Source organism: Onychostoma macrolepis, chromosome 25 (assembly GCF_012432095.1).
Source record: "Onychostoma macrolepis isolate SWU-2019 chromosome 25, ASM1243209v1, whole genome shotgun sequence".
In the NCBI taxonomy this organism is placed as follows: Eukaryota; Metazoa; Chordata; class Actinopteri; order Cypriniformes; family Cyprinidae; genus Onychostoma; species Onychostoma macrolepis.
In genome coordinates this window covers 3501553-3529148 of record NC_081179.1, presented here as the reverse complement: position 1 = coordinate 3529148, position 27596 = coordinate 3501553, and the positions used below count along the sequence as shown (strand labels likewise).

The following is a 27596-nucleotide window of genomic DNA, read 5'->3' as shown; positions in this document are numbered from 1 at the left end:
CTGCTTTGATCTTTAATTAAGTCACTAGAGGGAAAATACCGCCACCTGCTGGCCAACATGAGAACTCATTCTTGATGCTATTTTCATATTTGCTCTACAAAAATTGTATTACCATAGTAAAATGCCCTGAAAATATGGCATTTCTATAGTACTATGTCTAAGGAACCATGGCACAGCCACTGTATTTTTTTTTTTTTTTTTTTTAAGAAATGCTGATGAACACAATCCAGCTCTGTTGATGTAATAGTGTTAGTATTTGCTGACTGTGTTCTTGTTTATTTTATAAACTGCTGCATTGCCATCCACACATCCAAAATCCATATCAGGTAAATGAGTTTGTGTCTCTGGGGTTCAGGTAAAATATATACATTTGGAAGTTGGAAAAAAACTGTCATGCTCTACTTGTAATTACATATTGACAAAAGTTCCATTCGGATGCAGCAAGTTTAATTGCTACACAAACTCTGATTAGCCTCACTAAAGATAATGTTGTAGATCAGGTCAAGATGAAACAAATAGTAAAGCAGTTTATATATATATATATACACACACACACACACACACACACACAGTTGTTTAGGTGTATCATATCGTAATATTTAAAAAAATAAAATAAAATAATAAAAAATAAAAAACTTGCTGAGCTCTAACAATTTAGACGTGGCGCCGGGTAAAGATATTTTCACCTTGCGTCAGGACATCCACTCAACGTGATGTTCCGGTTACGTCAGTGATGCTCGGCGGAGCCTCTGATTGGTTACTTTGGTTCGCTTTAGCTGCAGTTAGCCAGATTACCTAAAGCCAACAAACACTGTTTAAAGCGTTAAACACTGACAATAACATGCATTTGGGAGTTCAGTTAAATAAATTTTTGCATTTTGTAACATAAAATAGCTGTTTAATTTTATTTGTAATTTTTTTATCTCCGAGCCCAATGAGATTTGATTTGAATACTTACTATCGGTTGGCCTCAGGACAGAGTGGAGAGGCTAGTCACTAACAGAGAGACTTCCTCTTTAACCAAGAAGGGTGACACAACTCAACTTCACCACATACACACTCTCTTTCGTGTCGTCTGCGATTATCATCTGTCAGGTTAGTGATCTGCCCATCTGTTCCCATCGTCGAAGAGTGTTTCGATTATATTATCTTAAAGATAAAGTGATTGTTCTGTTTATTGCTGTGTAAACTGGTGGTTTATTGGCTATGTGGCTAGCTCATGATAGCTCATTGATTTCGCTCCAGCATGTTACTTACTAACCAGAAATATCATTTTAGCAACAATACCATTTTGCACTAGGTGATCACGGTTAGATGTGTGATTTTATTTTGTTGCGTTGATTTAAAGCCCCAAACATGAGCAGAAATGGGCTGTTAGCACTAGCCAGCTACTGATGTTATTGTATTATGGCTTTAAGTTGCATAATTATCAGCTTTCAGTCTAATGAACCTGTCAAACAGAGATGATATATATATATATGGAGAGAGATCTGTGACCATGCACTGCTTACTCTAGTGTTATAAATAGATACGCATTGATTTCAGTGGTAAATATAAAGTCTACTTCCTGTGACATGTTTACAGTGCCCAAAACAACATGGTATTACTATGGTATATGTCCACTGTCATGAAAACACGATAGTACCATAGTATGTCCAAAAAATACAATTACACTGATGAAACGACAGAAAAAAAGCTTTGTTATACCATGATTATACATATCCAGAAACGTAGTCTTACCATGATACATGTCCAAAAGCATGTTTTTTGGACATGCACATGTTAGGTGTCGAAAAACATGGAATTACCATGGTACATGTCCATAAAACATGGTTTTACCTTGGTACATATACATAAAACATGGGTTTTCTATGATGCATGTTTAAAAACATGGGTTTAGCATGTTACATGTCCACAAAAACATGGTTTTACCATGATACATGTTCAAAAAATTGTAATGCAATGTTACATGTCAAAAAATATGGAATAACCATGCTACATGTCCAGAAACATGGTTTTGCCACGATACATGGTACGTTACCAAAAAAAGCCAATAAATAAAGGCCCCAGTCAGAGCCCATGATGAAAGAGTGTGTGTGTTCACAGGTCGTGTGTGTGTGTGTCGAGGTCATGTGGAGGAAGGCTGTGCTGGTGGCGCTGTTGGCGTTGGGGATGGGGTATCTGTACCACACTGACCCGCAGCTGCCGGCCCGCGTGCTGAACTACGTCAGCGAATCCCTGCTGCAGATGGAGCTGAGTGGCGGCTCAGAGCCCCGCCCCCCGACGCTGGAGGATGCCGTCGCACGCGCCTGGCAGACCCTCATCATGGCTCCGGCCCGACGCTGGGCGAGAGTGGCAGTGGGGTGAGTCACTCTGACAGGGCACACATTGTTCATTTAATCCTTCCTTTCATTCTTTTAATTGTTTGTTCATTATTTTTTTAATCATCTATTTTTTTGTACCCCATTCATTCTTTAGTTCCACTGTTGTTTGTGTCCTTTTGTTCAAGTGTTTACAGATTTCAAGATTTTAGATTTTTTTTGTATCATACACAGTTATATATAACAGTATTGCAGTAAAATCTAAACCCTGGTCACTTACTTAGATAATACATTAAATATAAATAAAATGTAAGAAAGTACTTATACATTTTTTTATTTATAAAATTAGTAGTATTATACTACTGTATTTTCAAATATTATGTGATATTTACATGTACATATTTATATATACTTTATTTTGGGTATTTTATTTGAATTTTGTTCTTTTATATAATAATATATATAAAATGTAGGTATGTATCCTTTTAGGCTTTTTCTTTTTTTTCCAGTTTTAGTAATTTCATGTCAAGGCAACATTACTAGTTTTTGTTTACTATTATTTACTGTTTTTAATATTTATATATTATTTTCAGCTTTATTTCATATTCAGTAGTTTTACTTAATGATAACTTGTGGCTGATTCATTACGATTTGTAGCAAAGTTACTTTTATCTTTTGTTAATTATTTTCATTTTGTTCCTCTTTTATCAGTTAAACAAACAAATGAACCATGTTTCTAGTACTAGGTTGTGGCTTGTTTATTCATTCATTAATTCTTTTTTTGATGCTTTCATTAATTCATTCATCTAATCGATGTTTTGTTCACATTTCGGGCCACATTAGCTCCCGCATGCAGCAGGTCTGCACACGTACAGGTTTGTTTGTTCTAGAGCCCTTCCCATCATGCCTTTGTTTCCTCTGTCAGGGTGAATGCCTGTGTGGATGTGGTGGTGTCCGGGGTGGGGCTGCTGCAAGCGCTCGCTCTCGAACCCGGATCCGGCAGAGACCATGAGGTGCTACACAGCAAAGAGGACCTGAAAGAGGCCTTCATCCACTACATGGGGAAGGGCGCTGCCGCAGAGCGCTTCTTCTCAGATAAGGAGGTTTTTCAAAGGATCGCACGGGCGGCTGCAGAATATCCCGGCGCTCAGGTGCGAGATAAAGCCTTTTATGACAGTAGGAGTGGTGGATTTGTGGTCTGTACCACATTGTTTTCCCTCGGGGCACGAAAAGAACGTGATTGGACAGAGATTAGCTGGTCTCTGAGCACACTAAAACCTGTCCAACAGGTTCGACTGCTCTGATTCAGGCTTTAGTGTGGTGAAATCCAGAGCAGATGCTGAAGTTTTAATTTAATCTGTCTCTCCATTCAGACATGCACACAGCACTGATTCTGCATATGTCCTATAATATCTAGTTTAATTTTGGCATGTGCTGTAAATGGATATGGCCCTTGAGATCCGACGGTTTAATTTGAATGCACGAGAGGGTCCGGAGGGGAATTGAGTTTCTGTGTCAAATTTAATTTGGCATAATCAACAGTAATTAAAAGGCGCAGTGACTGGACCATGAGTCTTATGACAGGCTATTTTCACGACAGATTATATGCATATTATACGCAAATTTTTATGGAAATGATGTGCAATAATGTAACACTATTTTTTCTTAAAACATTATAGAAAATCTGGCAATTTTATAAGCTCTCTCAATCTTAAATTTGATAGAAAATCAGAAATTGTCAGAGAAGTCTTTTTAAAAATGTCATTAGTCACATAACAGAATCATTTGCTCCAAAACACATTTGTAATCGATCTTGCACATTTTAATTTTAATAAAAACTGCTTTTTCTTGTTTCTTGCAGCTTTATGTGGGTGGAAATGCTGCTCTTATTGGCCAGAAACTGGCATCTAACCCAGAACTTGTAGTAAGTATCTGTTATAAGCTTACACCTGGGCTTCACTAGACGCTTAAAGGAATAGTTCAGCCCAGTGAAAATTAAAGTGTGATGAACATGTGCTCACCCTCAGGCCGTCCCAAGTTGTAGATGAGTTTGTTTCTTCATCAAATTTGGAGAAATGTAGCATTCCATCACTTGCTCACCAATGGATGTGAATGGGTGCCGTCAGAATGAGAGTCCATACAGCTGATTAAAAACATCACAATAATCCACACCACTCCAGTCCATTAATTAATGGACTGGAGTGTGTGTGTTTGTAAGAAACAAATCTATCATTAAGGGGTTTTAACCTTAAACCATCGCCAAACCGTTGGCCATTTGGCCAAAATAGGGGTCAATAATCCATAATAACGCTTCCTTCAGTAAAAAATTCCATCCCTGTTGTCCTCTCACATCAAAATCAACTCAGATTTGTTTAGAGCTGTTTTGACTTGTAAACGATGTTTGATCAGTGCATATTTCCCTACTGATTCAGACCAGATGACACTTTCACTGCAGAAAGCAATATTATGGACAGAGGACTCATATTTTAGCAGGAAGCAATGGTTTGAAGTTAAAAATGTCTTAACGATGGATTTATTTCTTAGAAACATGCAGATTTTCACTTCACAAGATGTGACTGGAGAGGTGTGGATTACTTGTTAATTATTATGATGTTTTTTATCAGCTGTTTGGACTCTCATTCTGACGGCACCCATTCACTGCAGAGCATCCATTGGTGTGCAAGTGATGCAATGCTGCATTTCTCCAAATCTGATGAAGAAACAAACTCTTCTACATACTAGATCAGGGATGGGCATCTTCGGTCCTGGAGGGCCACTGTCCTGCAGAGTTTAGCTCCAACTCTGCTAAAAACACACCTGCCTGTAGCTTTCTGGCGATCTTAAAGACATTGATTAGCTTGTTCAGGTGTGTTTAATTAGGGTTGAAGCTAAACTCTGCAAGACCGCGGCACTCCAGGACTGAAGCTGCCCATCTCTGTCCTAGATGGCCAAGTTTTAATTTTTTGGAGAGCCATTCCTTTAATGATGAAAGTGACTCATAGTTTTATATGTCAGTGTGTCCAAAAATTCCTTCATATATTAACTATGATAATTTTTAAGAGTGCAAAAGCAGCACATTCATACCTGATTATAGTTTTCTAAAGTATGCTGTTTTCTCTCAGGTCCTCTTATGTGGTCCGGTGGGGCCGAAGCTTCATGATATGCTGGATGAACAGATCGTGGTCCCACCAGAATCTCTGCAGGAGTTGGATGAGTTCCACCTCATCCTGGAGTACAAGTCAGGTGAGACCCACTCAAAACCACATTCACATATCATTTAATTTCTGTAACATGAATATTATAAGATGTACTCTAGTCGTGTCACATTGGTACCGTTGGGTTTTTGTGTCTGACAATTTTCTCTCTGATGCCCCCTACAGGTGAACAGTGGGGTTCCTCAAGAGCTCCTCAGGCTAACCGCTTTATCCTGTCCCATGACGTGTCCAATGGTGAAATGAGCACGCTGGAGACGTTCGTGGCCAGTCTGGAGGAGTTCCAGCCGGATCTGGTGGTTCTGTCCGGACTGCATATGATGGAAGGAATGGGCCGGGATCTCTGGGAGGAACGACTGAAAGAGGTCTGAGACCAAAAAACCCTTAATCCAGAGTTGCTCAATGCCCATCTGAGTCAGTGTAATTACATATTAATAAAATGGATAGTCCTGAAACTTATGACAGGTAGTATACGCTGTTCTGAGGTTTGTTGGACACTTTACTGCTGCTTCTTACATATTAGCTCTCAAGCTCTGTGTTCTGACTTCCTGCAGGCGGTGGTTGCCATCTCAGACGTGAGGAACGAGGTGCCCATCCACCTTGAGCTGGCCAGTATGACAGACAGAGACTACATGAACCGGATCCTGCAGGAGGTAAATGTGTAGGTTTAATGAAGGAAGGATTGTTGTTGGTGGTATACAATACTGTTGGCAAATGTTACTTTTAAAAGCAACACCATATAGTTTTCCAATGCTACAATGTTGCTTTTATTTAAAAGCTACTTTTCCACACTGACTTTTGTGCTACTTTTATCAAAATAGTAAAAAAATAAATAAAAATAAAAATGTTAATTTAGTGATCTGCAGACCTGGAAATATCATAGAAATGATTCATTAAATGATTACACAATAGTATTTATTTAAATATAAATCATTCTAGTTACTGTATGTTAGTCCAGTCAAAAGTTTGGGGTAGTAAGATTTATTTTTTTTTTTTAATCAATACTTTTATTCAGCAAGGATGCATTAAATTGATCAAAAGTGACAGTAAAGATTTTTATGTTACAAAAGATTTCTATTTCAAATAAATGCTGTTCTTTTGAACTTTCTATTCATCAAAGAATCCGGAAAAATAAAATGTATCATGGTTTCCACAAAAATATGAAGCAGCACTATTTTCAACACTGATAATAAGAAGAAATGTTTCTTGAGCAGTGAATCGGTATATTAGAATGATTTCTGAAGGATCATGTGACACTGAAGACTGGTGTGATGATGCTGAAAATTCAGCGTTGCATCACAGGAATAAATTATATTTTACAATGTATTGAAATGGAAAACTGTTATTTTAAATCGTAATATTATTTCACAATATTGCTGTTTTTACTGTATTTTTGATCAATAAATGCAGCTTTGGAGAGCAGAATAGACTTATTTAAAAACTCCAAATTTTTTGAACAATAGTGTATATTCACAAAAATTGCTCTATTTTGAGTGCCAGCTCTATAATCAAACAAATTTGATCACAAACTACTGGAAAATTGATGGAAAAATCATGGAGATTTATTGCTCAAATCTTATGAGGAAGCTTTTGAATATATCAGTAATTTAAAGAAAAGAAACTCTAGTATTTTAGTGCAAATCAAAGCAGAACGACAAGGTTTTCATCTACAGAATTCAGGTTTCTCTGTGCTCTTTTGTTAGCAGGTCTTGCCCATCGTGAACTCCATCGGTCTGAACGAACAGGAGCTGCTGTTTTTGACTCAGTCTGGAGACGGACCTCACGCTGACCTCGCTTCCTGGGACGGCATACCCGACGTGGGCCGCGTCAGCGACATCCTGCTCTGGGTCCTGGAGCAGCACGGCCGGGCAGACCCAGAATCCGAAGCCGATCTGACCCGCATTCACTTCCACACGCTAGCGTACCACGTCCTGGCTACAGTGGACGGCCACTGGGGAAACCAGGAGGCGGCGGTGGCTGCGGGCGCCCGTGTGGCCAGTAGTCAAGCCTGCGGCCTACAGGCGGTGGATATTACGAAGGTGGTCCTCAAGGCACCGCTGAACTTCTACAGCTCCTTCTCAGAGCCGAGGGAGAGCCTAACGATGGACCCGACCCGACCGGTCACCGTGTGGCACAGAGGAAACGTTTCGTTCCATCTCACGCCGGTCCTGGTGTGCAAACAGCCTCTAAGGACTGTGGGATTGGGCGACGCCATTTCTGCCGAAGGACTTCTGTTTTCAGAGGTCACGCCTCGGCCTGAGCTCTAGGAGACGCCTCTCGTCCATCCTTTTGAAGATACGTCCTTGTCATTAGATCCTAAAGCTGGAGAAACAGACTCACGGGCATCAAATGACAGGATGTTTTTCAGAGCAAAACCAGTTCGAGATGCAGGGCAACAAACTTTTGTTGTTGTGAAATCACATTGTGAAAGACCGCACTGAACATAACGATGCGAGCCAGCCTCCACCATTTTTTTTTTAAGGTTAATTTAACCAAAAATGAATGTTCGGTCATCATTCGCTCACCTTTAAACCTAAACGACCTTCTTTATTACATAAGAAATAGTCCAGAAGTCAAAGTCAGATAGTTTTCGTGGAGTAAATGATGACAGAATTTTTGTTTTTTGGAAGAACTACTAACCTTTTTTTAAACTATAATAAAAGGAGATCATACTCTGGTTAACAGGTGTACAAGACCTGCGGCTGCTATTGGGACGAATGAAAGCGAATGAGAGAATGATTTTAGAGTCTTAAACGTCCCAAATCTCCATTGTATTCCCAAACACTCCTTTATTTGGTTTATGAACGTTAATAAGTAGCAGAATCGGAAGGCCATCAGGTTTATCCTGTGATGTGCTTTTTTAGTAATCTGAGTAACGTGAAGTTCTTATGGAAGCATGTTTCCCGAAAAAAAGAAAAAGTAATTGCGAATTTTTATCTTGCAATTCTGACTTTTTTTCTCCGAATTGCGAGATATAAAGTCAGAATTTGCAATTGTGAGGAAAAAAAGCCAGCACTGCGAGATGTAAACTCGCAATTGCAAGGAAAAAAGTTGCAATTACCTTTTTTTTATTCAGTAGCGGAAACGGGCTTCCTTAAGTTCTCTTAACACAATGAAATTAAGCATAAGTAATTAAAGCAATGATCCCAGGGTCAATCTAAAGTCGAAATAATTCCTAAATATTAGTTTATAGTTAATAGTATAGATCAACAGCTTACCTGCCGTTATTGTGGCCATTATTCAGTGCACATATTATTAAATACCATTCATTATTCTTGTCTTAATCTTAATGTTCTTCAAGGTGGGAATCTAGCTGTAGGTTTTTGTAAATTGGAGCCAGCATCGTTTGTATATAATAAGAGAAATCATAAATATTTTCCATTCATTCTGGTTTGGTTCTGTATGTGGCGTTAATGACGACTGTTGTGATTTATGATGCTTCCTGTTTTTAAAGGTTACACATAATGAATCTATGTGTCATTTATTCTTATTAGTCATGAAGTTCAGGTTTTCCGCCATTGTACCATCCAAACACCTCTGACGTATGACTTTTAATTTTTATTTAGGACGTACTAATTAATCTCGATATGTGAATTTTCATCTGTCTTAAACCAGCCTTAAAGTTTGAAAAACCCATTTGAGGATTTTTAACGAATGCAGTTTTAGAAACGTTGAGCAGTGTTTGTAAATGAACCACGAATGGCTTTATGAACAGTTTACACACAAATGTGTTTGTGTTTCATGAATGAGGCAAGATGATCAAATCGGTAGCTGGGAGAAATGCCTCGGATCATGAACCTTATGGATTCCATCTTGTTTTGTACTGTATTTCTGTAACACTCCATATTGATGCTGTTAGTTTCTCAAACCAACAAAAGAGGTGACTCTTAACATCAAAATCTTTCAGGAAAAAAAATGTTTCCATCAATAGATTTAGAAAGATTTGAAATTGGCAATATCATAAGTTTTTATTCTAATGTCACATGAACTGGTTACTAATGGAGTAAATGGAACTTCATCAATTCATGCAGCAATACTTGAAGAAGGTTTTGTTGTTCAAATGCAGCAAATGTTGAGTCTTGGTGTGAGAAACTAACAAAGTTCACATTCATGCAACTTTTAGACTTGTATCAAATGTTTTAGGGTTCTAGTTTGCACAAGTGATTATGCAACAAAGTCTTTAAGAGTTACTGGGCAAAACGTCCTTCAATCATAAACGTTGAGACTAGAAATATTAGCTGTTAACTTGAGTATGGAATATTTTTATATAAATAAAACACTTCTGTACCGGGTATAAAATGACTCTGTTTCTTTGTATTACACAGGCCTGCGTCTTAAAAATAAATCCTAATATTAACTAATTTGATGATGCTAAATTGAAAAAAATATATATTAATTTTTTTAAATTATATATTTAATTTACTTATTAAAAATAATCAAAAGCCAAAAGTTTTAATGACCAAAAAAAAAAAAAAGTATTTTAAAATGTATAATGTAAACTACAATCTGCAAAGGAGTGTAAAAAGTTGAAATCAGGATTAGTCATGAAATAATGTCTTCAGAATCATTCATACGTGTAAAAAAGGGCTGAGAATTGAACAAACAGTTGTAATCTGGCTCAGATGAAGACAGGAATCATGTATTTGTGGCAGTTTTTCTGCTGATTATGGTATGATACAAGAATTCTTCACCTTACAAATGGTTGTCAAAAGCCGGAACGCTATTAAATGCATCATATTTTGTGAGAAAATGTGACATGCTTGAGCAAAACAGGCATTATATTTGGAATCAGCACTTCAAAATGAGCAAGAAAGGAGTACTGGATTTCATTCAGCAAATATGATGCAGGGCGGCGGTGTAATCATGCGCTTGTGTTACAAAGATCAAAATGATAATGACATGCTCTTTATGCAAAACTTCCTTATGCAATTATAATTTTTCTAAAGGTTGAAAGACATTAATATAATGCACTACTCAAACAGACATCTATAGATCTGCAATTGTAACTTTGCACTTTAATTCAACTAGACATAAACGCTGTACATTGATAAGTTATAATAAACCTCTTTAGCTTTGGATATAGATATAGTTTGAGCTCTATTCAGCCACTGCTTTCGGTTTACTCTTCTTCTCTTTGAGTTTTGCCGGTTCGGCCGTCTCCTCTACCTCATCCTCGTCCTCGGGCTCTCCGGGATCGACTGCAGGGGGAGACGGGGCGCTGCTCACATCTGCCACGGGCTCTGGAGGGAAAGACGGAGCGTTAGGATGGACTGATCTGTGTAAATGACATGAAGTTGATGGGCTGAGCGGTTCAGCACCTGCAGTGATCTGCATGCTCTTGCTGTAGCCTGCGGCTGAAGACATGGCCTGACCGAGGGCCTGGTTGGTGCCAAGGGGCTGCTGGGAGCTGCTGGGTTTGCTGGAGGATGTCCGCTGGCTGGTCTTGCCGTCTTTGCCCGGTTTGCTCCAGTACAGGTTCTCACCCGCCTGTAGAGCGGCGCCCAATTTCTGAGCCATTTCAACCATCTGTGTGAGAAAGAGATGAGATCTCCTGTGATTCTTGGCAATGTGAACATGTGTGTCAATCATCATTAGTAAAAATCAGTTTTAATGATTACCAGACTGATATAATGATGAAGAACAGATGAATGAATGAATTAAAAAAACATTAATAAAAAGTATATATATATATATATATATATATATATATATATATATATATATATATATATATATATTTTACATTTACATTAAGCAAAATTATAAATTATTATACCATTATTATAAATGCAGAGATTTATATGTTATTTAAATTGTAAAGAACGTAAATATCATGGTATTTATTATATTGATTTTAAATTTTAAATGTCTGTTTTTTTTAATTAAAAAAAACAAAATAGTTTAAAATTTTTTTTAATTGAGTTAGTATAAATGCAAAAATAATTATATAATTTTATTTTTTTAAATCACGGCATTTGACTGTTTTTAATAAAAAAAATTAAAAAAATGTTGTTTCCAGACATTGTTTCCATGATATTTGTCACTGTATTAAAGTAATAAAAAATAACAGCAAAAAAAAAAAAAAAAAGATTACATTTGTTGGGACACATTACAGTAATGAGAATAAATAAATAAATAAAATAAAATAAAATTAATAAATACTACTTACTTACATATATTTTTTTAAAAGATACCTTCAAGCTTTGTTTAAGGCCCTTTGTATTGCAAGTAAACTATGAGCAGAACGATTGTTTTGTAACATTAGTTTTTAGTCTTGAAGGTCTCTTGTCTAGAGTTGCTGGTCATATAATTAGAATATCATCAAAAAGTTGATTTATTTCACTAATTCCTTTCAAAAAGTGAAACTTGTATATTATATTCATTCATTACACACAGACTGATATATTTCAAATGTTTATTTCTTTTAATTTTGATGATTAGAGCTTACAGCTCATGAAAGTCAAAAATCAGTATCTCAAAATATTAGAATATTACTTAAGACCAATACAAAGAAAGGATTTTTAGAAATCTTGGCCAACTGAAATGTATGAAAATGAAAAGTATGAGCATGTACAGCACTCAATACTTAGTTGGGGCTCCTTTTGCCTGAATTACTGCAGCAATGCGGCGTGGCATGGAGTCGATCAGTCTGTGGCACTGCTCAGGTGTTATGAGAGCCCAGGTTGCTCTGATAGTGGCCTTCAGCTCATCTGCATTGTTGGGTCTGGTGTCTCTCATCTTCCTCTTGACAATACCCCACAGATTCTCTCTGGGGTTCAGGTCAGGCGAGTTTGCTGGCCAATCAAGCACAGTAACACTATGGTCATTGAACCAGCTTTTGGTACCTTTGGCAGTGTGGGCAGGTGCCAAATCAGCATCTCCATAAAGCTTGTCAACAGAAGGAAGCATGAAGTGCTCTAAAATGTCCTGGTAGATGGCTGCGTTGACTGTGAACATCAGAAAACACAGTGGACCAACACCAGCAGATGACATGGCAGCCCAAATCATCACAGACTGTGGAAACTTCACACTGGACTTCAAGCAACATGGATTCTGTGCCTCTCCACTCTTCCTCCAGACTCTGGGACCTTGATTTCCAAATGAAATGTAAAATTTACTTTCATCTGAAAAGAGGACTTTGGACCACTGAGCAACAGTCCAGTTCTTTTTCTCCACAGCCCAGTTAAGATGCTTCTGGCGTTGTCTCTGGTTCAGAAGTGGCTTGGTAGTCCTTTTCCTGAAGATGTCTGAGCGTGGTGACTCTTGATGCACTGACTCCAGCTTCAGTTCTCTCCTTGTGAAGCTCTCCCAAGTGTTTGAATCGGCTTTGCTTGACTGTATTCTCAAGCTTGCGGTCATCCCTGTTGCTTGTGCACCTTTTCCTACCCAAATTCTTCCTTCCAGTCAACTTTTCATTTAATATGCTTTGATACAGCACTCTGTAAACAGCCACACCTTTCAGTAATGACCTTCTGTGACTTACCCTCTTTGTGGAGGGTGTCAATGTTCGTCTTCTGGATCATTGCCAAGTCAGCAGTCTTCCCCATTATTGTGGTTTCAAAGAACAAGAGATACCCAGAATTTATACTGTAGGGATGGTCATTTATTCAAACTCAAATGTAAATATTCTAATATTTTGAGATACTGATTTTTGACTTTCATGAGCTGTAAGCTCTAATCATCAAAATTAAAAGAAATAAACATTTGAAATATATCAGTTTGTGTGTAATGAATGAATATAATATACAAATTTCACTGTTTGAATGGAATTAGTGAAATAAATCAACTTTTTGATGATATTCTAATTATATGACCAGCACCTGTAAATGGCCAGATTTTGGTCAGAATAAGACTAGGGTTCAGTACCTCTGGGTCAAACTCAGTGTTGCTGTTATTGTCGACCTGAGTGTTGACTTTTCTCTCCATCTCTTGAAACTGCAGAAGGGCGGCCTTCTTATCGCCCTGATTATACAGGAACACCGCAAAGTTCAGGTTCACCAGCGGGTTTGACCTGCCAGACAAAATACACTCACTTTAACTCACCTAGTTCTATACTTTATAGATTTACCAGCACAGATCAGGACTGAAGTACATACTCATCCAGCTGAAGCGCCTGCTCGTAAGACCTGCGGGCGTTATCTGCGTCGTCCAAATTGGTCAGAGCAACTGATGAGGGTCAGAGCACAAATAACAATAAAATAAAATTAAACTGGACAAATATTGATTCTCACATTTACACTGTTCTTTAAAGGAACTGTTCTTTTACAATAAATACAAATAAAAATGTTTTATTTATTAAAAATAAAAGTGCATTATTGCATAATCCTTTTTTTAAGTAAAGTATTTAGTAAATTAAGTAAATAGCAAAAGTACAACACATTACCTGTTTAAAAAATTATTTCAAATAGCAGTAATTGTTATTAAATTATTATTTTTAATGTAAAGTAACATTATTTATTTTAATTATAAAATATATTTAATATACTGCATTATTATTTTTAATGTAAAGTAACACATTATTTATTTTAATTAAATTTAAAAAGTAACATATGCTATCTGTTTAAAAAGTACTTCAGATAGTATTAGTTGTGGTTGGTTAATGTGAAATATTTACTAGCCAGAAGCATGCAGATTTGCTCATACATGGATGATTTTAATATTTAATAATTTGTGTAAAATACATTATTAATATAATACCGTATTGACCCGAATATAAGACGATGTTTTTTCCTTGGAAATACATCTGAAAAACGCGTTAAATCTTATATTCAGGGTCTAGACTTTGACATGTCAATAATACACCCACAACAATAGGTGGCACCAAAAACGCATAAAACGAGTGTGCCATGAAATATGTAATGTGTGTTGTAAAGATCGCGAATGAAAACAAATGAAAAAGAAAAGCTTACAGCTGCATGGTCGTGACTGTCATGTTAGCCTGATGGGACCAAACTTCCTCTGTAAGTGATTTTAAAACATAACACAGTACCCAGATTTGAAGACTACAATAAGATTTCACGTCTACTGATAATAACATTTTGGTAGGCTACTATGAGTTGGATAGCCTAATTGTTATATAATTCAGATGGGCTACCTGTTATTTCAATGGTACATCAAAATTTTCCAATTTCATTGTTGATACATTTTACCAGTATTTACCATACTTTCAAAACAAAAATTAGAATTGGAAAAATATGCAATATGAAAATAATTTAATAATAAATTTGTTTTACAGAGAGAGAAAAAAAACAAACAAACAAGATTTGGTTTTCAAAAAGCCTTTTTCCAACAGGTACAACTGGAAAAAGGGGGGTCGTTTTATAATCAGGGTCGTCTTATATTCGGGACAATACGGTATATCTTTATTGTATTTCTTAATACGTGTTTTTTTAAACTTTTTATTTTCAAATTAATTAAAATATAATACATTATTATTTTTTTATGTAAAGTCACACATTAATTATTTTTTAAATTAGTTAAAGCTGCAGTCCGTAACTTTTTGGTTAAAAATGATCCCAAATTTATATTTGAGCAAGTACATAACCAGCCAGTGTTCAAAACTATCACCATACTTTAGCCCGATTCACAACGGTTAGCTTATAATAATGTTTTCTAATTTGAGTGGTACAGGTAGGTTTTCGCGGGAAATTCCAGCATGCTGCTGCGTCATTACGTCACATCTGTAAACATAAAGAAGTTGTCCCGGCTGCTAGGCTATCACATGTGAGGATCCTGCAGGAGGCGGATCGTTTATAGCCTTTTCTCACAGCAGCTGGAATAATTAAATGTAGCATTTTGATGGCGGATTGTAATCCAGAAAGGATTATGTGTTTATGAAACACATGTGAATGAAATGAAATTATATTCCAGTTTTAAATGTGCTTCTGATTACAGATAGCCTGGGATTACACAAGATTTGTATTTTAAAGAAAACCAGTTCGAGATTAGACTGTACAGAAATTGAAATCTACACGCTAATACACACTATACTCATAGTCACGCAATGCTGATGTTGTTAACATTAATAATTTGAGAATAAAGTATAACAATAATAATAATTTGCACAGTTTGATGTGATATGAGCCAACCGATTGTTAGATTAAATCACCATTGGTAGTGCGATTTATTGTAATGCTTTTTTCCTCAGTTGGTCAGAACAAACATGGCAGACTTGTTACTTGTTCTGATGGCAATATACGGTGAAAATTCTTATTTGGGTCATATATTCCAAGGCGTAGGCTAATCTGTGATTCCGAAGTACAGTAAATATCCCCACCGGTGCGGTGACTGACAGCTACAAATTCACCTCAAAACATTACATTCATCCACATTGGAGCTGTGCCGACTCACAACCCACGCAATCAAGATAATTCCGCAATAAGCTGCAATTCCAGGCTTTCAAACAGAGATGGCGACAAAGAGGCAAAACTTACGGACAGCAGCTTTAAAAAGCTACTGTTGTATTTAAAATATGATCTTTTTTAGAAAATGTTTTGGTTGTTTTTTTGTTTAAATTTATTTAATAAAAATGTAATACTGTATTTTTAAGATAAAGTAATAAGTCATTTATTTTTTAAATTAAATGAAAAGCAAAAGTAACACACACTACCTTGTTACAAAAAATTGTGATACTGTCTTTTTTTAGTAAGTGTTTTTTAATTGTTATTATTTAAAAAATGTATTTTTTATGTAAAGTGACACTTTTTCATTTTTTACATTTAATAAAAAGAAAAGCAGCATGTTGCATGTTGATAAAACTATGTCAGACTACTTCAGTAGTAGTTTTTGATATATTTACCGGCCAGTAGCATGTAGAGTTCGCTCATGCGCGGCCGCAGGTTGATGGCGGCGCTCAGGAAGTGGAAAGCTGATGCGTACTGCTGCATGGTGAGATGAACCAAACCCAGATTATACAGGATCTTCCAATCAAACGGAGACAGATAGTTTGCCCTCTTCAGACAGCTGATGGCCTGCAGGAGAGAGGCAGGGGGAAAAAGGTAAAAGAGGTAAAAGAAAAGCACTAAATATTCTCGTGACAGTCTGTAACTCACAGCCACGTATTTCTTTTTGCCGAAGAAGCACATCCCGATGTTATTCCAGAGTGGTGGGCTCTCAGGGACAGAGTATGCTGCCACACGGTACTTATTCATGGCCACGTCGTAATCTCCATGAGTCTGCATCATACTGCCGGCCGCGAGGATGGCCTGAACACACACAAACACACACTCAATGTTAAAGACACTTGAGAGTTAGTAAAAGTTCTAAAGAATGAAACTCCTTGAAACTATCCCACCTTGAAGTTATTGGGGTCATATGTCAGAGCGTTTCCGAGGTGCTCAAAGGCTTTCTGGTATTTCCCAAGCTAATGAGCACACAATACAAAACACAAGTAAACAAATACACTAATAACAGACCAATTTGCTTAAAATTAATTAATTAATAACTTTTCATCAATTTACAAACTCAATTATAGGAAACCCTGCTATAACGCATAAAAATTAATAATAATAAAAAAAAAAAACACTTTCAAAAATAGTTAATAAATTTTTTTTTTTATAATATTATCTCATTTTAATTAACATAATGCTATATATATTATTATTATTATTATTTAAAAAAAAAAAAAGAAATTAAGGTTAGGGAATCTGATTTTGATCGTAAGGAGTACTAGTGACAAACCCCACAAATCATCATCTGCATTTTGAATTCTGAAACTGTATGTATGACAGTACAGATGGATATTGCTGCTGTGGTTGTGATGAACACGTCACTCACCTGCATGTACAGCAGTCCCAGTGTAGTCAACAGCTCTGTGTTCTCTGGAGAAAATCTGACACGGACACAAATAGAGATAACAGTAATTATTTCAACCCAAAATCAAAATGACAAATTTTAGGTTAAGGATGTTTTTAAGACCATTAAGATTTTTTACACTCTGGAATTATTCTCCTGACAATTAAGCACATTTGGCTTCAGCTGTCATTGTAACACAAGGATTCCCAAACTTATTTGTCAGCCAAAGCTCTTTGGCCTAAAATATTTACTTGAGATACTCCTGAGATTTAGTTAAATTTAAAAATAATAAAACATTTGTATGTTCGCAGTTCTCTGATGTTGGTTAATGATCACATGGCATGTAGGTAAACAAATATTTTATATTTTAATATTTAACATATATTGTCTTCTTTAATAAGTGTTATATTGTAAATGTTTTTAGTTAAAAAATGTTGTATTCATTTACAAAATACTTTAATTTATTATATTACTTGTTTGTTTGTTTGCTTGCTTCACAGCAGGGTTTCCCAAACTAGGGTTTGTGAGTTGATGAAAATAAAGTATTATAAACGAAAGTAGGGATCAAAGTCTTTTACCATCGTTGAGGCACCCAATCAAAAGAAAGAAATAAGAAATAATATTTTGCTTTAAAGGCAAAATATGATGCAATTTCAAGTTTTCCTTTCTCTTTGGAGTGTTACGAGCTGTTTGTGCATAGATAAGATCTCTGAAGTTGCAAAGATTAAAGTCTCAAAACCAAAGAGATATTCTTTATAAAAGTTAAGACTCCCATGCCTCCCTAAAACGGCTCATTTAAACACTCCCCCACATGTCTACGTCACAGTGTGGGAAGATTTGCAAAACACCGCCCAAATGTATACGCAAAGAAAGAGGGCGGGACTTTTATTCTTGCTGTAGTGTCGTTGCTGCCGCTGGCGCCATGTCCTGGAGACGCTGTGTTTCGTTGTGAAAGCTACTTTGTTTGGGCTTCCAAAAGAGGACAAATATCTAATTTTCATTAACATAATACAAAAAAGAATAATCAATCATTATATATTATTTAAACATAATGGTAGTACAAACAGATCAAATAAAATTAAAGGTACACTTCTTTCAATTATGAATATTCTGTCATCAACTACACAACAAATAACGTCTTTATTTTTCAATATGTTTTAGTTATGACTTCAGAAGAGTTGTGTATATAGTGCTCAACTCCTTTGGACTAATTTTATGATGCTCTTATGGATTCTGATAGCCGCTTTTCACAATTTACCTTCATTGCATGTAAAAGAGCAGCTTCAACATTGAGCTAAACGTCTCCTTTTGTGTTTAATGGAAGAAACATCAGATTTGAAACATTAGTACTTTAAAGGATGACAGAATGTTGATTGCTGGATGAACTATTCCTTTAAATTTCCAAAGTATCACACTTGAATCAACCAATCAGATTTTAGGGGCTTTATATTTTTCAGATCTCAGCTTACTATAAGCTTGTTTTAGGGGTAGTTAAATGTACGATGATAAAGCATATTGATTCAGATTCAGATTTAGACTGTGGCAGGAGACATGAAAATGATGAAAGCAGCGAAAGCTCGTGTGTGTTTGAGTGGCTCATGCCAGCAGCGGGCTGTTATTAATTCATGCTGGCTGTGAGGCACATCTTCCCGCTATTGCGAGGTGAAGCGGGTGGAAAAGTGGGAGCTCTGAAAGCTCCTCTCATTACGGCGCATCCCACTACTGCACGTTACTAATTCATCAGCTCGGTGGGAGGGCGGCGATAATGAGGAGATCTCAAACACACACACACACACGCCGGCTTAAAGCTCCCCGTGGTTCTCTGATATCTGAGCCAGACTCACAGTGTGTGTGTGTGTGTGTGTGTGTGTGTGTGAGTGTGTGTGAGTGTGTGTGTGTGAACAAGGGGAGGAGAGTTTTTCAGAGTCATCTCCATTTCTGCTCTCCGGGAAGAGAGGAAAGTCAACAACAGTAATCAAGAGTCATCAAATCGTTGGATTCATGCTGAGAAAAGCAGATTAGTGATTCCTTTTGCACTTTCATTTGTTGAACGCAAAAAAGGTGTTTTTACAGAAGTAGCTGACCCCAAAAAACTCTGTCATTATTTATTCACCCTCAGGTCGTTCCATACTCCAAAGACTTTCTTTTCTAAAGGAGAAACTATGGTATGTTTTCTATTCTATAAATGTAAACGGCCATTGTCAAGCTCCAGAAAATAAAGTATTATAAAACATAAAGACCAATTAAATGAAATAAGAAATAATATTTTGCTTTTAGACATTATTCTGACTAATACAATTAAGCATTCTTATTATTTTCACCAAATTCTCATTACCGTAATGTAAACAACAACAACAACAAAAACTAAATTTTCTCATTATCATAATGCAAATAATAATTAAAATAATTATTATTATTATTAACATTATTAAAATATATGTATACTTATTGAAACTGTAAACTATTTAAATATAATCTACACAGATTTTTGACAATATATTTGAATAATAATAATAATTATTATATATTGACAAAATACATTCAAACTGTAATCTATTTGCACGTAATATACAGATTTTTAAATAAATATTAATAATAAATATGTACTATTATTATTAGTTAAAAATAACTACTAGTAATAGTAAAGATACAATATTTAATAATAAGACATTATTCTTATTGTAATTACTATAATAATTATACATTGCCCAAATATACATTGCATTTATTGTACTGAATTTATAGTTCATTTACAAATAAATTCAATTTATAAATCACTTTTGAATAAAATACATTTATTTATAAGTTAATTTATAAATAAATATAATCTATAACCTATAACCTATAAGTAAAATAATAGCAGAGTGGACTTAATTAAAGGTTAATTCAAAACTAAATTAATTAATAAAAATAAACAAATAATTTTTCATCAACTACCCAGCAATTACCTATTTAAATTTTGGTCCATTACGCACACAAAAGCTATGATTTGACTGGACAAGTTATCTCGACTACTGTTATGATAGATTTATTTGTGCTTTTGCATCTTTTTTGGAGCTTGACTGTTGAGCTGTTGACAGCACTATTCGTTGTATGTAAAACAAGATTCAGCCTACTTTTGTTTCGCACTGAAGAAAGAAAGTCATATGGGTTTGAAACAACATGAGGGTGAGTAAATAATGACAGTTTTTGGGTGAACTGTCCCTTTAAGAAGAAAAACAGACTACTTCAGCAAGTCCTCAGGGGTTTTTCTGAGAGCATTTAAAAGACAAAGAGAAGAGAAAAAAAAAAAAAAAAGGTAGAAAGAGAGAAAAAGAAAAGAGAGAGGTTTGAGCAGTCACAGTGAGACAGTAAATGTGATTAATTACAGCTATGAGCGCCTCACTGATCCCAGCATGCTTTGCTGCCTTGGGCGTCTTATCTGCACTGTGGCAGAGCGACACGCTGAGAGCATCTCCAGGCGTCTGAAGTTGCTCTCTGGCAACAAAACTCTGTCTCGTACATCTTTACTCACGTTGTGCGAAACATGACCGAAAATAAAAAGAGATGCTCCCTCTGTTGAAATGCATTCTGGGTAAGTCACCACAAACACAACACTTCAGACACTTCAAGAGAAAGTGTGTTTGACTCTTAAAGTCAAATGTGACTGGTGACAAAACATACGATAAAACATGTCTGGTGGTCCCAGCAGCTTCAGATCCGAATGCTCACATGACTCACAATAAAGCGATTTTACGAAGACGCTTGGTAGCAAGAAAGCATAAAGTGTGCATATTAAACATAAAACACACTTTTGAGCGAAAACAAACGCAGGTTCACCAAACTTTACTGTCTCTGGATGCTCTTGGTGAATGTAAAGTACCCTTTTGAAAAAACAGCATATGCTTGTTAGGTATGTTTTGAAGCATGGCTGCTGGTTTGAGCTGGTTTAAGCTGGTGCTGAGCAGGAGCTAGTTGCTTAGGACCAGAACATGACCACCTCAAACCAGCAGTCATGCTTCAAAACATACCTAACCAACATATGCTGTTTTTTTCAACAGGATAGTCCAAGAACTACGATAGTTTGGCAAACAGTATAAAATATGTGTGCTTAAAAGTGAGGTTGTGTATTGAGACGTACTCCACAGCGCTCTTGTAGACGTCAATGGCTTTCTCTGTGTCGCCCTGCAGTAAGTGGATTTTTCCCAGCATCATGTAGGTCAGATCGTGTTTATTCAGCTGCAATGCCAAGTTTAACTGTTCTTCGGCCTGAAGACAGAGAGAGAACATGTTTAACACAACATCAGATGAGGACATGTGAAATAAGATTCTCTCAAATAAATGAAGACTATCCTCTGCCAAATCTGGAATCTCTCATACAGCCAATAAAAGAAAAATTTATATACTGCAGTAACATGGCAGATATCGACAAAAACATGACTAGCTGCACTTACACTCCTGAAGTCTTTGGTGTAGATGTAGCAAACGCCCAGATTATTACTGATTTCCTGCAGGTAAAAATAATCACACTTTTATGTAAAATTTCACAGGCATCTCATTTGTTTATTGTCAAACTAAAGTACAGGTGATTACAGGTAAATTTCACACACACACACACACAAATCCATATCACACCAAACCTGTGGAATAATAAAGCTGCAATCTAAAGAATATACTCTTTTCTGTATAATACAAGTGAATGAAAACTGGGGCTGTTAAGAGGACTCCAAACTAAAATGTAAATAAATATAATATTAATAGTAAATCAAAACAACTAAATAAAATACACAAAAAATATATATGAAAAAATAAACCCTAACGCCTAACCTAACAATTTAAATAAATAAAAAGAAAATACACAAAAATATGAAATATACGAAATATACCCCGAACTTAACTATAAATAAATTATAACAATTAAATAAATAATAATTAAATACTAAATAAATAAACAAACCAATACATCAATACAATAAAAGACACATTCATAAACACAACTCATAAACTTCTAAATAAATAAAATATAGTAAACAATAATAGAATAGAATAACTAATAATAAATACTTAACTAATTTAAATAAATAAACAAAATATACAAAATATAAACTATAAGGCCTAACCCCTACTATTTAAATAAATATAAACACTGACTTAACCAACAAATAAATAAAAACCCTGATCCTAACTTAACCATTTAAATAAATATGTAAAAAAAACTAGTGCTGTCAAACGATTAATCGCGATTAATCACATCCAAAATAAAAGTTTTTGTTTACATAATATATGTGTGTGTACTGTGTATATTTATACTGTATATATATATATATATATATAAATACACACACATACAGTATATATTTTTAAAAATATTTACATGTATTTATATGCATATATTTATATTTATATAATTTATACCCTGATCCTAACTTAACCATTTAAATAAATATGTAAAAAAAAAACATATATATACTGTCATTGTATGTAAAAGAGCTGTGTGAAGACATTTGCACATTCGGGTCTGGCACAACATAAGAGTGTGTAAATAGTTTATTCATTGAACTAACCCTTTAAATACACACTCATCAGACAGCACTCAGGACAGAGAAGTGTACTTACCCAGTCTTTCTGATTGAGACGTGCTGCTTCATTATAAACCTCTATAGCGGCTTTGTGCTTCCCTAACAGGAAACTAAACACAGAGTAAACACAGTTCATAAAATAACACATATCTTAATTTTCTATTCAGTTTACACAGATCCAGACCGGGTTAAATAGACACACCACATAAATACAGATAGAGGTGTTTTTGTGATTTTAAACAATGGTCGTGTGTGTTTGGGCTGCTGCTTACAGGGATCGTGCCACTTGCTTGAGATTGTCTGAGCTTTTGGGGTTGAGGATGGCACAACTCTGGAACAACTCCAGAGACTGCTGGATCTTCCCCTCTAACCGCATGATCAGAGCTGCACACACAAATACAGAGCCGGTATTCACCAGCATAAACTGGGACACATCGACTGTGTCTGGAAAAGAGCACTAGTGTATACTGTGTACTGCATACTACTGTTTAAATCTAGTATGTGAAACTGTGTTGAGTATCATTGATATACTATAACAGATTTTTTTTTTTTAAGATTTATTTTTGGTGCTTTATGCCTTTATTTAGATAGGACAGTAAGAGGGGGTACGTGATCAGAAAAGGTCCACGAGTCGGGACTCGAACTCGGGACGCCCGAAACGCAATGGCACTACATGTCTGCGGCTATGGGCAAAGACAGTTTTTGTTATTATTTTATTTTTATAATTTTGTTTTCATTTTAATATTAAATTTTTATTTTTTATCATTTTATTCAGCTTTTTATTAATTATTAATTATTTTTTAGTTTTTTACTATGTCTATCATTTTTATTAATTTTTATTTATAAGTTTCAATTTACTTAGTTTTAGTTTTTTAGTACTTCAGTTTAAACTAAATGAAAATGATAAATGTTGTCACTGAAAATTAAGTTTATATATATATATATATATATATATATATATGACATTAAGCATTCTCATGTGGTTGTCCTTCGGACAAGTAAATTTGTCATTTACTTGTCCGAGTATAAAAGTTACTTGCCGGAGAGAAAAAATTAAGTTAAATTGAGTTATAAATATAATTATTTATTGTAGTTATACAAAACACATTTAGTTTATTTAGATTTTTCTTTTAAATGAAATAATGAACAAAATAATAAAGTGTGATAATACTATTATATTTTAAAATAAAAAGTTAGAATTAAATACAAATACAATTATTTTATAGTAAACAAAAATAAAATGCTAATATTTACTTATATATATATATATATATATATAATTTTCATCATTTTCAAATTTAATTTAAAAAGTTTTAATTAGTTAAATTTAATCAGTCAATTAGTATAAGAAGACATTTGGGCTGTTACCAAACAAATGAAATCAGTATCAACAAAATTCATCTTTGCAATGCAGAAGAAACAGAAGCTGCATCTGAAGTGGGATATATTTACCCACTGTTTAATGCAGCTCTGAGGGACATGGAATGCTTTAACCTGCAGTTACAAATGAATAAATAATGTACATAAAACGTTGAATACTGATATTTGAAATTAATTTTTTTTTTTTTAAATACTGTAAATGTGAAATTAAAACCACCAGTAGGTGGCATCAAGTCACTGTTAATAAGTGAGTCATTGCGACTGAACCGAATCATTTAAACGGTTGATTCATTCAGGCACAAAACACCGTCATGTTGCTCAGAGACGCAAAACAGCACTGTGGCTGTGTTTGGAGTTATTTTTGTTGATGAATAGAGCAAAAACAGGCAATATGGTGTCTAAAACGTAAGTCTCTTAATGTTAACTTCTTGTTTATTGAACTGTTATCACATTTGTAATCATGATGATTTTTGAAGCAAAAAAAAACAAAAAAAACGGAGTTCGATCTTCGTGTGATATTAACTATATGAAATTCTATAAATGCATACATTTTCCTCCCCCATGTCTTGAATTTTCTGATCATTCTTCATGCATTGTAATTGTAATACTGAATCGTGCAGTGAAAGAATGCACGTGAGCTAGTCTAACCTAGACGACTTCACGTAATTATGCGTGCACTCTTTGTTTGATTCTTGCAATATACTCGTTAAAATAACAATTACGAAATTATCGCAAACGATATATAATCGCACACCCATATAACAAAGGCTATATCACAAATAAAGGCAGTTATTATTGTTTTTGGTATTGACTTTTTCAAGTTACTTGTCTGATTGGGCAAGTAAATTTCTCTTTCACTTGCCCGTCCAAAACATTCACTTGTCCCGGACAAGCGGGCAAGCGTTAATGTCGAGCCATATATATATTTTTCCCTCGATAATTCTATTTCAAGCAATTAAAATGTTTTTTTTTTAATGCTTTTAGTTGCAGTTAACTATAATAACCCTGATGTAAAACAGTGACTTCAAACACTAGTATGTAGTTGCATGTTCAGTGAGTGGTGTCCAATTATCACACATATTATAATATTTTTAGTATCTTGGCCATTTTTGCAATTGTACTAAGTAATTTTGGGTAATTCATGCATATTGACATTCAAACACTATGTAGATGTAGCATTCGATTATGCCATTTCGCACATCTGAGTAATTTAATACATTTACACAGTTAAGAGTCGGTTTACCTTGCACATACACAGCATATTCACACACGCCTTGAGTTTCATGCAGCTGTTCTTTAATAATGGCCTGAAAACAGAAGAAACCCAAATCATTTAACATTATAAGAGTACTCTACAGCAATTAAACTCTCTCTCTTTAGATTTTCTGGTTTTACCTTGCAGGTCTCATAATCTTTGCGTATATAATGCAGATGTATAAGCCAGTTTCTCCTCTCCAGGATCGGAAGCTCAGGAGCTGCAGACAGAAGAAAAACATACAGAGATGAATCTATATACGTATGCAACAATGTATAGTGGTGCACAAAAGAGCCTAGACACTTAAAACATGTCTGAATGTCATTGCAAATGCTGCAGGATGTTATAATGTTCATAAATTATATAAATGTGTTTGAATCAGCTGGTTTTAACATTTCAAACCTGACAAATTTCTATCTGTCAAATGTTTTGCTTGTAAAGTTTGATTGTGCAACATTCTTTACAATAAAAGACACATGCTTTGATATTTCGTATGTAACGCAAGGACATTCAAACATTTTAAAGTTTGACTCAACTGTTCAGAAACTTTTTAGGCCAGAGATTAAAGAGTTGAGCCTTATTCCGGCTGTTTCATCTTGTGTAGGACATTAACTGGTCTAATCATGAAAATGCAAATATCAAAGGCGGCATTGAAAATCTGCAGAAAACAGCTTCTATTTTGGATATAGAGGGCAGACAGGCTTGCTGTGAGCCACAACGGACTCATCTCGCAGTGGGGGGCCGCACAAGACTCCTCGTCCCGAATCCAGCGGGCCCCAGAACAAAAGGAGCCTGTCCGCTGCAACATGAAGCGTCTGCATCTTTCTCCTCTTGCTTACAAGCCCCCTGGCAAAATCTGATCTCAATCCGTTCTATTCCTGGACAGACTTTTCCCTCTGAGCCATAATCCTCTTCACTGAAAAATGGGTCCGAAGGGGAAAATAAAGGCAAACAGTGCCACCCACAGGATGAACGGATACAGCGATGTGAACGAGAAAATGTTTGTTTGGGTTTGCAGTAGTTTATAATTCAAAACTGAATTTTTAAAATATTTTTATCATTAATATATATAGACTCCAGAGATTCTGACCTTTCTTTGGACGAGGTTTCTTGAGGTCTGTGGCCACAGGCAGCTGCACATCCTACACAAAGAAAAAATTTAATATATTAATCAAATTCTGTGTGCTGCAATGAATATTAGCCCATTTTTATATTTATATTTACATATTCATATACTTTTTTTCTCTTTAATTCATCCTTTTACATGAATTCTCTTTCTGTTTATTTTATTTACTATTTATTTATTTAGGCGCGGAAATCACCTTACTGTTGTGCATTTGATAAATAAATGCTGACTGCTGACTAATGCATTTTAAAATGTAATATTATGTCATAAGAAATTATAAGAAACTAATTATCTGAAGAAATTATCGTAAGAAACTAGTTATAAACTGTTTTTTTTTTTTTTACTAAAATCAGAATGAACATATTTAACAAATGCCACCATGATTTATAAATAATTTACATTACATCAATTTACTTTTATTACAGTGATGACAATATATGTGTTAATTGCCATGAAAAAAATATGCCAGAATGCAAGAAATCTTAATGGTCCTAATATAAATTTGATTTTCTTTATGTAAAGCTAATTTTTAATCTTTTTTGACAGGCTTTTCTGTTCATGATTAAACGAAATATGAATAAAATATACCTTTATTATTTAAAACGTCAATCTGTTAGTTTGTTTTGTTTTTGCAGCTATATTTAATCTGACGATTAACTAAATAACACAATAACGAAGAACAGCGGTTACAGACTGTCATAAACATCATTAAGAAGATCTCTATTCATAATAAAGGTATTAAATATCACGAGTTTTTGTGTTTTAATGAAAATAGCCATCATTTCTCACCGTTTTCAAAGCCTCGTCCGCCATCGCGCTCCGTGCCTCCTCACTTCCGGCGGACGCTTCTGTCACTATGGCAACACCGCGACGTTCGTCACCACGTGATTTTACATTATATAAAACTCACTCCAGCACAGAAATTACTTCCAGTGGTAAAGGCTTACACGA

At 35.2% G+C, this 27596-nt stretch overlaps 2 protein-coding genes across 3 annotated transcripts; one reads left to right on the top strand and one right to left on the bottom strand.

The window, feature by feature from the left end:
- The first annotated feature begins 741 nt into the window (after positions 1 to 741).
- On the top strand, positions 742 to 8022 carry adpgk (ADP-dependent glucokinase). 2 transcript variants are annotated; one of them, XM_058766395.1, is made up of 8 exons: positions 742 to 1095; positions 2107 to 2363; positions 3247 to 3472; positions 4183 to 4245; positions 5444 to 5564; positions 5702 to 5898; positions 6088 to 6186; positions 7237 to 8022. In XM_058766395.1, the coding sequence occupies exons 2-8, from the start codon at positions 2131 to 2133 to the stop codon at positions 7798 to 7800; spliced, it is 1503 nt and encodes a 500-aa protein (XP_058622378.1). In that variant the 5' UTR covers positions 742 to 1095; positions 2107 to 2130; the 3' UTR covers positions 7801 to 8022. The 2 variants fall into 2 exon arrangements, with proteins under 2 accessions (XP_058622378.1, XP_058622379.1); XM_058766396.1 differs by having other exon boundaries at positions 743 to 1095; positions 7240 to 8022.
- Positions 8023 to 10533: 2511 nt separating this feature from the next.
- Positions 10534 to 27500, bottom strand: bbs4 (Bardet-Biedl syndrome 4). The gene is made up of 16 exons (XM_058766394.1): positions 27435 to 27500; positions 26610 to 26661; positions 25660 to 25739; positions 25508 to 25571; positions 23157 to 23268; positions 22922 to 22994; positions 21760 to 21813; positions 21447 to 21574; positions 17309 to 17363; positions 16827 to 16895; positions 16585 to 16737; positions 16332 to 16503; positions 13630 to 13699; positions 13400 to 13544; positions 10852 to 11059; positions 10534 to 10773 (listed from the first exon to the last, which is right to left on the bottom strand). Exons 1-16 carry the CDS (start codon positions 27456 to 27458, stop codon positions 10631 to 10633), a joined length of 1602 nt encoding a protein of 533 aa, XP_058622377.1. The 5' UTR covers positions 27459 to 27500; the 3' UTR covers positions 10534 to 10630.
- Between the last annotated feature and the right edge of the window lie 96 nt (positions 27501 to 27596).

Coding starts and splice junctions, on each gene's coding strand:
- adpgk (XM_058766395.1), top strand. CDS start 2,131: ATGTGGAGGAAGGCTGTGCTGGTGGCGCTGTTGGCGTTGGGGATGGGG. Junction 5,565..5,701: donor CATCCTGGAGTACAAGTCAG/GTGAGACCCACT, acceptor TGCCCCCTACAG/GTGAACAGTGGGGTTCCTCA. Junction 5,899..6,087: donor GGGAGGAACGACTGAAAGAG/GTCTGAGACCAA, acceptor GACTTCCTGCAG/GCGGTGGTTGCCATCTCAGA.
- bbs4 (XM_058766394.1), bottom strand. CDS start 27,458: ATGGCGGACGAGGCTTTGAAAACG. Junction 16,504..16,584: donor GCAAAAAGAAATACGTGGCT/GTGAGTTACAGA, acceptor TCTCTCCTGCAG/GCCATCAGCTGTCTGAAGAG. Junction 13,700..16,331: donor ACTCTACATGCTACTGGCCG/GTAAATATATCA, acceptor GACCCTCATCAG/TTGCTCTGACCAATTTGGAC.